This window comes from Cryptotermes secundus, unplaced genomic scaffold (genome assembly GCF_002891405.2).
Source record: "Cryptotermes secundus unplaced genomic scaffold, Csec_1.0 scaffold480, whole genome shotgun sequence".
NCBI lineage: Eukaryota > Metazoa > Arthropoda > Insecta > Blattodea > Kalotermitidae > Cryptotermes > Cryptotermes secundus.
Genome location: NW_019732379.1, coordinates 692,835 through 706,550, shown reverse-complemented (window position 1 = coordinate 706,550; position 13,716 = coordinate 692,835). Strand labels below are relative to the sequence as shown.

The window sequence follows — 13,716 nt, the reverse complement described above, 5'->3', positions numbered from 1 at the left end:
TTTTGTCTTTTAGATATTCCCTCTTTTTAAATGTCTGCTGGTTTCACGTCTTATATTGTTCAGATTATCCCCATTTATTTCGCTTGGAGCCTGTACCCATTGCAATTTGCTTGTTTCCTTTTGTCTTATAACTTTCAGCATCCTTCGTTGAACCATAACATGTCCTATTTCAGTTCATAGTAACACAGAATCTCTTTGGCTGAAATTGTTATATTCACTCTAATAGTTCCCAAGCTCTATTAATACCCACCTCAGTGTCAAGTTTTCCAAAGCTGCGAACCTATTTGACATTTCAATACGATACTATTATTTACCCTTTTTTTTTCTGTGGCGCTACAGCACCAATTTGGGCCTAGGCCTACCTCCATGAAACTCTCCGTTTCACTTCGGTTTACCAGATCTTAAACATTCGGTAGGACTCTTTGGGCGAGTGATCAGCTCGTCGCAAGGCCTCTACCTGTAGACAAACACAGAAAAACGCACACAAACATCCATGCCCTGACTGGGATTCGAACTCACGATCCCGGCTTCCGAGCGAGCGAAGACAGTGCATGCCTTAGACCGCTCGGCTACCGTGACCGGCATTCTTTACCCTATACTTCGTTTAATTTCTTGTGATTGGACCTCTACGTATATTCTGTGCGTTGTTTGTTCATTCACTGCAAGTCTCTCCTTAACATTTCCACCACCAGGTAGTGGTCAGTATCACAATCTACACTGAACGATCAGACATCAAGTATACTTAAATGTCGTCTACTGTCTATCAAAATGTGGCAGATTTGATTGTGAGTCTTTCCATTAGGAGATGTCCAAATAAATTTATATCATTACGATGCAGAAAATTTTAATTTTTAACGGTAATATTTTTGGATTACGACAAAGTTTACTATTCTTACTCTACTATTATTAATTTCGTATAAACTCTCATTCCAATTGTTGGTTTGAAAATATCTTCCGTACCTACTTTGGCATTGAAATCTTCTTCTTTTTTTTCATGTGGTATTTAGGGAATTTATCGAATACACGTTCTAGTCCCTAATAGAAGCTGTCCGTCATATCATAGATTTTATCCTCTGTTGGGACATGAACGTTCAGAACGATGATATCACACCATCGACCTCTTTGTATTATGTATGAGATCCTATTACTAACGAAATGTACCCTCTTAACTGCTCATGTGATTCTCTTATGTACAAAAACCTGTACCTCGTTCATTATTCTCACTCCCCTTTCCATAGAAAAAAGAAGTATATTTGCCTGGTGGTTCGATGTCACCTATGTCCCATCTGACCTCCTGTACTCCTACTAAACCTGACTGACATTTTGAGATTTCTCTCATGAGCTAACCTGCTCTGTACAGACTTCCTTACATTCCAAGTACCAAATCTCACGTTCATTTTCCTTAGCTTAGGCCGTTTATCCAAATAATCTGTCCAAGTCCGAGGGCCGTTGTGACATTTCGTAACAATCTTATTTTTTGTGGTGAGGAGTTGCTAGTCCCATGCCCAAACCCCAAGCTGTAGAACCACTCCTTGTCGGCTGTCCGCGATTGTACCTTCCATATCTGGAGGCGTCTCCTCTATCCGCAACCTAAGGACGCGCCATGCCGTGGTGACAAGGGACCCACTTGTCGTGGGAATAAATTATACTTAAGAAATATAAAATAAAAAGAACACTGTACCTGACTCCAGTAACCCCCCCCCCCTTTCTTGTGCTGACCATCCGAGTCTGTTCACAAGAAAATGGCTACAGACCTAAGGAAAACAAGGGGAACCAGTTCCTTCTAATGACATAATATCAACTTGTCAAGAGTTCCTTAATAAGAGGATTTCAATTTTTCTCATGAGCCGCAGGAGTGGTGCCAACATAACCACGACGACAATGATAACGACAAAGACAGTAAAAATCCGTTGAGATAGCGGGGAAGAGAAAGGTACAAAAATATTTGTCATAAGAGAGAGAGAGTGAAAACAGACGAAATATTCCAAGGTTGTTTTCACCATCTCAAGCAGAAAGGTAGAAGAAGCGTCTATCTACACGTTCTTGCTATAATTTACAAAACTACATAACAGCGGTAGCGTAGTTGTTTGAGGGGCTATGCTAAAAGCCGGAAGGTCGCTGGTTCAAGTCCCGATGAGGTCATTGCATTTTCTTCAATAAACCTAATCCCTCCAGCCGCACTACCGCCCCGAGGTTCACTCAGCCTCTAACAGAAATGAGTATCAGAAAATAATTAAATAATTTTCCTGGGGAGTAAAGCGGGCCGGCGCGCAATGCTGACAACCTTACCGCCATCGTTGAGCCAATTGTCTAGAAAATGTGGTACCCTCAACGTCTCACAATCTTATGGGCCTTCAAGGTCTGGTACAGGGATAGCTTTACTTACTTTTTTTACATTCATAACAGCAAATTTTACATTGCATTAAATGACAAATCATGAGAGGCGAGTTGGAAATAATTCGAGGTGTATCCAAGAAGATCTCTGGTGGGACTGTAGAAAACCACAAAGAACCTCGGTCTAGAACAGTCTGCAGGCCTCACAAATGTGACGTGAGTACCGTAAAGTAAAAAGAGTAAAATTAAAAGTAAAAAAAAAAGTAAAGCTATCCCTGTAACAGGCAGTGAAGGCCCATAGGGTTGTGAGATGTTGAGGGTTCCACATTATCTAGAGTATCTAGACAATCGGCTCAAAGATGGCGGTAAGTTTGTCAGCCTTACGCGCCGGCCTCGCTTTATTGCTCAAGAAAATTATTTAATTAATTAAGTAATTCTTGGTACTCATTTCTGTTAGAAGCTGAGTCAACCCCAGGGCCATAGTGCCGCTTGAAGGATTAAGTCAAAGTTAGTAATGTACGATTTATTTACATGCCTTCAAATTATTTATTTATTATTAATTCACTTATGTATTTACATATGAAATGGTTTCTCTGTTTCTTCACGCTTATTTACTGATACTTCTATTGGCCCAAATTATACAGTGTTCAAAAGTGTAAGGATTAATGGCTACTGAATTGAAAATCATTAAGAATCTAGGTCAGGACAGCCGGACTGCGGGACGAAGCTGCACCTGGTTCCTGGCGAACTGCCAGCCACTCGACAGAAAGATAGAAGATAGCTGTGATAGTGATTATGATTTTAATATCAATTGCAGTGCCAATAACAGTGAGATTAATCATGAATATTACAATGATCTTTATAGACATAGCAGCTCTGAAGGGAACTTATGAGTCATGGGAGTAAGGTCCGACTCTTCAGACAGAGCATTCTTGAAGCGTTTTATATTAACTTGTAATGTTTTGACACCTGAGATTTTGTTCCTACATAAATTTCCATCAATTGCATATGTTTTGTAAATTCTTATATACATACATATATAGCACTGAAATGAAACGATGGCTGTGATGAGACTTCACCGTAAAAACACGATGCGTGCCACTTACCAGTCTTGAATGCGAGCGCTAAATGAAAAGCACCGTAAAATACGGCGTTGTTAACGTTGTTTATTTAAAATGTTACGAACAACGAGTTCATATTGTAACGTGTTTCGTTACTGAAGACGCCGTACGGATTGTTAATTGGTTTATTTAACAACCTACAAGTATCGGTTACAATTAATTATAACAACGTTACGGGTTTACACAATTTACAAACCCTTCACACAAATCGATTCACTCTGTTACGATTCACTAGTTACAATTGAACTCGGTGACTAATACAATTCAATTCAACTTGTAGGCAGCTGTATTGAGAACTCGTTCACTCCTGATCACACACTGACTTCCAGCTGCTGACTAACTGCTCAGCCGGCTTTTATTCCGTTCGCTGTTGCCTGTTGTCTGTATCAACTGCGGCGTTGCGTGCCTCGTCACAGTAGGAAGCGGTACCATGAGTTACGTCACCGCGAGGAGAGACGGGGTGTTAACTGGCTTATTACCGTAGCAACCGCTGTTTACTCGCTTTGCCTAGCAACCAGCGTGTTTGGACTCGGCTCACTTCGGCTCCGCTCGGCACGTCACGGCTGGCGGGGAGGGAGGGGCATCATCCATAGCGCAACACGTCACACTATTGCTACAGGCCAATGACTAAGTAATAGCTCTTTCCAGTGGCCCTAGACAGGCGCTTTTTTTGCAAGGTGATTTTAGCTACATTTTAATTTAGAACTGCTTTGATTCGATGGCTATATTTTCTGCAACGACTATTGGAAACCTACACTTTTTCTTTGGAGTGAGGGACAAAGATATTAACACACAAACTGCAAGAATAGTTTGTTACATGGTTTCGTTGAGGCCGTGCCATAGCTCAAGCGGTTAGTTGCTGGCTTCCCACCGCGGCGGCCCGGGTTCGACCCCGGGTCTGGTCAAGTGGGATTTGTGGTGGACAAAGTGGCGCTGGGGCAAGTTTTCTCCGAGTACTTCGGTTTCCCCTGCCAATCTTCATTCCACCAGTTGCTCCACAATCATCCTCATCTATCATCTGGGGCTGGTAAAATAGACCAGATGTGGCCACAGTACAAGGGACTTAGTCCCACCCCACTAGCATTAAAAAATTACATATTTTCGTTTCTCAGATCCGGACAATTCTTGCTTGGTTCATTCTTCGACCCTGAAGATGGAGGCGACATGTTCCTCCAAAACGTCAGTTGTATACAACGCAGTACACGGCGTTATATCCCAGAAAACAGAACTACTGAGACGAGGGAACATTTCTTCTTTTTATTTCGGATATCTTGATTTGAGAACTACTTAACCTCACCTCACGAGAGGTATTTAATGTCTTCATTTCAACGGGAACTTTACAGTCTGATCACGAAATGAAAGCCAGGATGTAATGGCAGTACCGTGTTGTAACGTGTGTCCTGGAAAACGGTTAGGTTAGTGGCTATTACACGTAAAGTGACACACTACTTGCTTGGAACGAATGATCAGCATGCTGGCTCTGTGTCACAGACAAAGAACGCATTTCAGCTCAGGCAAAGACAAACGGGAATACTAATTGTGTGCTCGAAATTAAAGGGAATTTCTAGAGTGGTTTTAGGCCGGCTATGTTACGTATGTTACGTACTATGTTACGAATACATACCGATTTTTTTAGATTCTTTGGTATCACGAAGATTTGGAGACATGAATCTTTAACTCTCCGAGATTTTAATATACCAGCGTACAGTTTCGAATTTTTGATTAATGAAAAATATGTGTGCAAAAAAAAAAAAATTGAAAAATTGTGTTCTCGATAAATTCTGTTTTAGACTCTCAGTTTATGAGCTTACTTAGACCATTCTTTTAATTATCTACTGGCTCTGACTTAATACTTTTATCAGGCGTACTTATAATACTGTCGCGTGTTGGGTATATAACGCGACAGATAACTTCACGCCTTATTGGATATAGCGAATTTTATTTCACATTCGCTCGTACAATCACACAATTTACAGATTCACAATTACTGCTATCTGCAGTATCACAAATACTAGACTGCAAATGCCAGAATACAACTGACTGGTTGCTGGCTAACTCGTTACTCTCCGCTGGCTAGATTGAGAACTCAGAACTGACTGCTGGCTAACTCGGAACTGACTATGAATAGCCTTCGCTGCTCCGTATCTAGCCTCATTCCGGACAACGCAGAAAACAGCCACGTAATAGGCACCATTGTTGTCTGGCGCCGTGGTTACCGGTGCTACTGGTAACGCTGTCGGGAGTTGTCTCTCGCAACCACTGTTTACCCGCGTTGCATAGCGACGAGTGCGCCGGGACTCGGTTCGCTTCGGCTCCGCTCGGCACGTCACCGCCGCCGGGGAGGGGGGGAGTGGTGTCCTGCATAGAGCGACACGTCACAATACGTTTAAAGATTAACATGTTATAGTTTCCTCTTGTTTTTCGAACACATTCATAATATGGAAGGTGTTCCTGCGACCTGTGGAAAATTAAGCCTCTTAATGTGTTTCATGAAAGAGGTAGATGAAAAAAGATTTTCATTTTTTCCATTTTATCTCTTCAAATTGATTAATGGTTATGTGCTACACCTGAACATACTTGAGACACTTGTGTTCAGCAATCTGATTGCTGATTCCCGCAACATGTTGAAGAAGTGGAAGGATTACTGAGCCATTAGTACATGGGACTAGTCCTTTTGACGTTGATATTGCTACTGTGATATTCAAAACGTATAAATCGTCACGTATTGATCTAATTCAAGCACAACTCATTAACCATAGATGGAATAAGAAAGAATTGCCTCATCGTCGGAGGAATCTATTATTCTGAAAATTTACAAGAAGGGTAACATAACTGACAGTAGTAATTACAGAGATATATCATTGTTATCAATTTGGATACAATTATTTTATCCAGCAACCTTCACTCAAAAAGTTGAGTTCATAAATTCCGTGGTTTTAGTCCGCAAGCGAACTATACTGACACAGGGACCGCCGCTTGTTGCCGAAGTTAGTGCCAACTTTTGCGGATAGAGTGTGTCACGTGGTCAGCGCAACGAGTTGATACCTAGACAAAATTACTGGAGATAGTCAGTGTAGGTTTCGACGTAACAGACCATTACTGATCAAACTGTTTGCATTCATCAGGCACCGGAGAAAAATGGGATTAAAATGGAGAGTACAGACGTCAAGAAAGTATGATTCAGTTAGCTGCCATAAATTAACAGTGAACTGTGAGAATTCGTTTATTATAAGTGAATCGTTCGTCACAGTCTTCATTGTTCCTCTTATAATTCCTTCTGCCAAACGAGTCTGTTTAGTCTGGGTACACGTGCGAGTATGTTCTTGCAATGTTGTTATCTAATTAAGCAGCAAACCGATTAAATTCTAGCTCCATAATGGAGAATGAACCCTGGAGAGCGAACCTAATGCCATGGCGAGTTCAGATTATTGTGCCAGGAAATAAGGTAGGCATATGTCACAAAATTAGAAGGTTTATCGTACTAGACTTTCTAGTGTTTTAATTATCTCCTTCCAGAGAAAAAACGATAATTTTTTATTTTTTACTTTCGTCTCCAAATTATTTTTTACACTATATGAAATGTGTTGAGCAATTACTCCATGACTCGAACCCATATCAATTCCACTTATTTTTAAACACAAATATGGGAACATATTTATTACTTTAAATTTTTATGTAACTAATTCTATTTATAATTACGTGTATTTTCAAGAAAATATTTTCCTTGATAAATCTATCTCTTATACCTAGTGTGAAATGAATCTGTTTTATGGGTGCAATTTCCCCCCCCCCCAAAAGTGGTTAATTTCTTTCTTTCTGACAACAAGTGTGTCAGAAAGACGGACCACATTGTAATGACAGCTGTTATCGAAATTTAAAATCGCCATTGTGTCAAGCTCTTGGCTTAAAATTTCAAGGGGGTTCGTGAACAGAATCATAAAGCAAACGTTACGAAGTGAGAATTCGTTCGGCTTGACACGTACGTACTACAATGGGTTGACAAGGAAACTGTTAGCTTCACTGCACCCTGCTATAGAAAAGGGCTCAACCACTGTGAAATCGAAACATAACCCACCGAGCTGGATTTCTGGATATGAATTGAAAGGAACAATACAGGTTTTTACTTCCCTTTCATTCGTTATATGCAAAGTTAGAACCAAAATTCAGACCACATTCTGTTATCATGACGCATTTTAATATCCCAAAGATTAAACTGCGTAAGCCGCAATAATAACAATACTTCTACTCTACATATGTTTTTAAGGCGGCATTATGTAACTTTCTCATTAAAACTGAAATTCGGTGAATTATATTCATAGAAAATAATAATTTCGAACTGTGAATCATATTGTGACGTGGATAGCGCAACAGGAAATAGGGGTCACGTGAACTCTGAGGTCTCGCGAGTGACGTCACATATCCCCACTCCTTTCAGCATTATGTAACTCTCGGAAAACACCCCCCCCCCGCGGTGACGTAACAGCATAGGAGCCATTGCTAGGGTAACAGGACAGTAAACACGCCGCCCTCGCCCCGCGGTGACGTAACAGTACTTCCAACTGTGACGTAACAGGGGACATCGCTGTTAACACGAGGCAACAGGGAACGGTATAAAAGGCCGGCTGAGCGGTGTGTGAATCAGAGTGTGTGATTAGGAGTGACACACTGTGGATCGTGAAGTCGCCGAGTGTAGCGGAAGTCTAGCAGTCGCCGAGTCGGGTTGTATCGAGTGGATAGCAGTCAGCTTTCAGCCTTGGAAGAGATGAAGTGAAGTCCAGCAGCAGCGAGTTTTTATTAAGTTGTATCGAGTGTAAAAGCGAAGGAGAATAGGACGTTTTGACCACGTTGTATGATTAGTGTCTGTATATACAATATTGCGAAATCACTTTGATAGTGTAATAAGATGAAGTGTTATTACGAAGTTCTAGGAGTTCTGAAAGATGTAAATGACGATGAACTTAAAAAGGCGTACAGGAAACTAGCTTTAAAGTGGCATCCAGATAAAAATCCTAATAGTGCTACAGAGGCCAAGGAGCAGTTCCAACTTGTGCAACAAGCATATGAGGTATTGAGTGACCCCCATGAACGGTCATGGTATGATTCTCACAGGGAATCCATTCTCAGAGGAGCTGGAAGCGATTATAAGGATGATAGTCTTGATGTTTTTCTTTACTTCACACCTACGTGTTTCAAAGGTTATGGTGACGATGAGAATGGTTTTTATGCAGTGTATAGGGAGGTGTTCAATAAACTGGCAGCTGAAGATTCAGAATATATGACAGATGAGGATAGTGATTTTGAAGTACCAAGCTTTGGAGACTCAACGAGTCCCTATGAAGATGTAGTACATCCATTCTATGCACACTGGCAAAGTTATTGTACAAAGAAATCATATGCTTGGTTAGATCCATATAATATCAGAGATGCTCCAAACAGGTGTCTGATGCGTGCAGCAGAGAAGGAAAACAAGAAAGTCCGTGATAAAGCGCGTAAACAACGAAATGAGGAGGTTCGAAACTTGGTGGCATTTGTTCGCAAGAGGGATAAACGAGTCCAGTCTTTTGTAAAATTGTTGGAAGAACATGCAGCAGAAAACGTGAAGAAAGCAGAAGAACGAAGAAGGAAGCACATAAAGGAAAGACAAGAAGCAATGAAAAATTATAAAGAATCAGAATGGACAAAGTTTTCAAATATTGAAAAAGAACTTAAGGCAATTGAAGCAAATCTTGCAGCAGAATTTGGGGACAGTGATATATCTCTAGGTGGAGAATCTGTAATTGACAGGGAAGAAGTAATGGAAGAAACTGTAAACTCATTATACTGTATTGCATGTAACAAAGTTTTCAGAACTGAGAGAGCATTTTCAAATCATGAGAACTCTAAAAAACATAAGGACAGTGTGGAAGTTTTGAAAGCACTGTTAGTGGAAGATGAGCTAGCTGTGTTAAGAAGTAAACAGAAGGTTGAAGATTCATCTTATGAGTGTACACAGATTACCTCTGTAAATGAACTTTCATCAGATTCTGATATACATTCTGAAGATGAATCAGAAGAATTAGAATTTGTAGAAAGGCAGACAAAAAAGAGAAACAAAAAGAGGATACCAAATATTTGTAGTGTTACTGTTGACAATGCTTCAGATATTGAATTTCAGATGTCTTCAGGATGGTCTAAGAAGCAACGTAAAAAGCAGCAGCGCATGATGCAGGCAGAGCAGAATACATCATCTGATGGCAACCATGAAAGTGAGGCTGAGAATAATGATGTGGACAACATTGCAATGGAGGAGGCAACTGAAGATTTTGGTACTTCTGCACAGGAAATTGAAAGAAAGAAAACTAAAGGCGTAAGAAAGGGAATGAAAGTAAGACTATTAAAGGAAAGGGAAGTTAATAATAGGAAGGAAGTTGGCGATAAAATAAAGGTAGAAGGAAAAGCTGACGAAGTTAAAATAAAGAATAAGAAAGCTAAGGGGGTGAAAAAGAATGGCAAGAAAGACGGAAGTGTTAGTACTGATTATGTCCGAGATCTAAATCATTGCTGTGTTACATGTGGCTCTGAATTTCCATCTAAGAATAAATTGTTTGATCATCTTAAGAAAACTGGCCATTCAGTATCCATCCCTCATTTGGCAGGCACACCTAAGGATAGAGTGGAAGTCTAGCAGTCGCTGAGTGAAGTTGCAGTCTAGCATTGGCCGAAGTTAGTTAGCATTAGCAGTCGGTTTCCGGCCTTCAGAGAAAGAGCAGTATTCAGTGTGATTTGAAGGCCAGCAGCTACGAGTTGACTTGTGTCGAGTGAATGGAAGTGACTACAACAGAAGAAGTAATTGTGATACTGCAGATGGCAGTAATTGTGAAATTGTGAATGGTGTAAGTGTAAGAGCGAGTGTGGAATAAATTCGCTAAGATCCAGAACAGCGTGAAGTTATTTATCGCGTTACATACCCAACACGTGACAATTTGGTGTCAGAATGGTTTACTCACTTAAGCACGCCACAAGATGGAGATGGAAAAATTAATCGAACGCTTTCTGGTAAGAATGTACGCCGATAGGAAGACTGCCAAAGAAGAAATTATGGCCATCCAGGCGAAGGCAGACTCCGATAGGAAGACTGGCAAAGAAGAAACGCTGGCAAGAATGGACGCCAACATGAAATCCTACCAAGAAAAGGCAAAGCCTGACAGAAAACCGGGCCAGGAACAGCTACAAGAGACTCTAAAGAGGATAATCGAAAAAATGACGTCGATTACCCAAAAGGAGACAATAGCCTACCGAGAAAGGACGGAGGCGCATCTACAAGAGGAAAAGCCTATCTCACTGGACAGGAAACCTGAGGCGGCGGAAGAAGAAGTCCCCAAAGTAGACGCCGAAGTAATGCCCGTCGGCGAAGAAGAAAAGGCGTAAGGACCGAAAACTGGTCGCGGAGTGCCGCCGCCAGATGAATGAACGGACCCAGGGTCAGGATGGGTGCCGAAGAAAAGGACTGGCCGTAGCCAGAAGAGGGACGAGCCGCCGTGTGAAAGTGATATGGCAGACTTAGAAAAGCGACAAGAAGATGTCCCGCCGTGCAACAGTGGCACGACTCAAGAGAGATATCCTCAGGGCTAACAAGACCCAGAAAAGTGTCGAACGCGGAAGGAACCGGCCGCTGAGAGAATCAGGATGACCCGCCGCGCAGAAGTGGTACGGCGTAAAAGACACAGGGACAGAGACAATGCTGCAGCAAGATCCCAGAGAATACAAGTGCTCCGGAAGCGACGTCTAGTGCACCCGGGAGACAACAGAAGAATAAGGAGCCGAAACTTCAAGGAACCCATTCCTAAAAGCATGAAGATATTACGAGGCCCTTGGACAAGCTCTCGAGTCGGAGGGCGTGAAGGGAACCATCTGAATTTCCAGTAGATCAAGAGAGGTGAAACACTGGACACTGTGGAGGGGTCGACGCCCCCGAAACGGGAAAAATGGAATAGCACAGAGGAGGAGCCGGTAACGTAAAAGCACCGGTTTCCCCAACGAGAGTGAATGAGGAGTGAATGAGCGACGAATGAATGTGAGGCGACGGAATCAACAACTGCGGGACCATGGAGCTGCTCGGGACGAGCACCTTGAAGAAAAGGGTCGGAGGTAGCTCCCTGAAGACGAACACCAACGGGAAGAAAAAGGAACGGGGATGTACCGTTAGGCTGTTCGGGACGAACAACCTTTACAAGGGAACGGTGTGACGCGGATGGCGCAACAGGAAGTAGGGGTCACGTGAACTCTGCGGTCTCGCGAGTGACGTAACATACCCCCACTCCTTCCATCATTATGCAACGTTCGGTAAACACCCCCCGTGGTGACGTAACAGCAGAGCAACTGTGTCAGGCAACCATTGCCGCGGTGACGTAACAGCATAGGAGCCATTGCTATGGTAACAGGCCAGTAAACACTCCCCTCCCCCGCGGTGACGTAACAGCACTTCTCACTGTGACGTAAAAGGGGATACCGGTGTTAACTCAAGGCAACAGGGAACGGTATAAAAGGCCGGCTGAGCGGTGTGTGATTAGGAGTGATCGTGAAGTCGCCGAGTGCAGCGGAAGTCTAGCAGTCGCCGAGTCGGGTTGTATCGCGTGCATGGCAGGGACTCCAGCAGGAGAAGTAATTGTGATACTAAAGTTGTGAATATGTAAAAGCAGTAACTGTGAAACTGTTGGAATAAATTCGCTGGATCCAAGACGGCTTGAAGTTATTTGTCGCGTGACACATACCCAACACGTGACAATATATTATACCGATTGTCCTACAACGATTCGTATTTCCGTACTTACAGGTAATGCAAGGCCGCGCTATAGCTCATGCGGTTAGTCGCTGGCTTGTCACCGCGGCGGCTCGGGTTCGATCCCGGGTCTGGTTAAATGGGATTTTCTGGTGGACAAAGTGGCGCTGGGGCGGGTTTTCTCCGAGTACTTCAGTTTCTCCTGCCAATCTTCATTCCACCAAATTCTCCATCATCACAATCACCCGGGGCAGGCTACAATAGGCCAATCAGTGGCCGCCGTGCCGAGTGGACCCAGTAGGACTACACCCCCCACCACTAAGAGAATTTAATTTTTTACAGGTAATGCAACCCAGTTCTATAATATACGAGTACATTACCTCATGTTACGACATTGTAAGTTCTGTCATATCTATGGGGAACTGATAAAGACAACGTGACACAAAATTAGAAGTGTGACACAGCTGGAGAAATCTATTCTATCTCAAGAAGCTTACAAACACTGTTCATTAAAGCAAATGAGAAACTGATATAAATTTGCGAAAGTTTGAGATTACCATATAATTGTTCTAAAGTTTCCTGCCATAATTCGGCAGACAATTTCTGAATATTCAAATGATCTAAATGAGATTCCCACGGAGACATAGTGGTAAACACTCGAAGGAACAGGGATGCCATAGGGCAGCACAATTGCACGTCGCGATGCAAGGTAGAAATCTGACGATTCAATTCAGATTCTTTCAGTATTTCAAAGACATTTATTTCTTTTTTTCTATGAAGTAACCACAGAAGGTAAGAACTGTTCGGGTAGCAGGATTTACGGTGACGGTGTAGCACGAACAATAAAAGGCGTTTCGATTGTAGGAAGAACCAAACACTAATGTCTCCCCTTCATTGCATTACAACGCTGATATAATAATGTGACGCACATGACCATTGCTAGGCAACCGCTCTCAACAACAGCACATCCATTGCTAGGTAACGAACCAATAAACAGGCATTCTAGGAAAACAGAAGAATCGTGTTTTCCATGGGGGTCCGTGCCCAGGAAATACAAGAGGTCGAATTGTCGAAGCTGGCAGCTGTAGGAGTACAGAAGAGTACGGTGGAGGAGACTGGAGTACAACGGAGAATGAGAAAGAGGACGAGAAGAAGAAGAAGAAGAAGAAGAAGAAGAAGAAGAAGGAGAATAGAGCGTGTCCTAGTGATTTGTGAAGTAGGTAGAGTAGAGATAGCGCTATAATTTATTGTGAATAAGGGATATTGTAAAAGAAGGCGTCAATAAATCCAAACATGGAATCAAAACCCCGATATCACTAGTGATGGAATCCCGGACAGGTGACAATAACACAAATAATAATATCGAACATCGAGGTCGTGCAGCAAGGGGCCTGATTTGCATGTTCGCTTCTACTGAACATTATTCTGACTGAGGTTTGTCTTACACTTACTCACTTATTCTAGTTGAGTGAGGTAGTGACTTGAAACAGGAGACAACAGCCC

General features: G+C 42.3%; 1 protein-coding gene across 1 annotated transcript; it reads left to right on the top strand.

Moving 5' to 3' along the window:
* The first annotated feature begins 8,358 nt into the window (after positions 1–8,358).
* Positions 8,359–10,119, top strand: LOC111867581 (dnaJ homolog subfamily C member 21). Its single transcript, XM_023857568.1, has one exon. It carries the CDS (start codon positions 8,359–8,361, stop codon positions 10,117–10,119), a length of 1,761 nt encoding a protein of 586 aa, XP_023713336.1.
* Positions 10,120–13,716: the final 3,597 nt, after the last annotated feature.

Bases quoted from the DNA above. Each gene is read 5' to 3' on its own strand.
- LOC111867581 (XM_023857568.1), top strand. From the start codon at position 8,359: ATGAAGTGTTATTACGAAGTTCTAGGAGTTCTGAAAGATGTAAATGAC.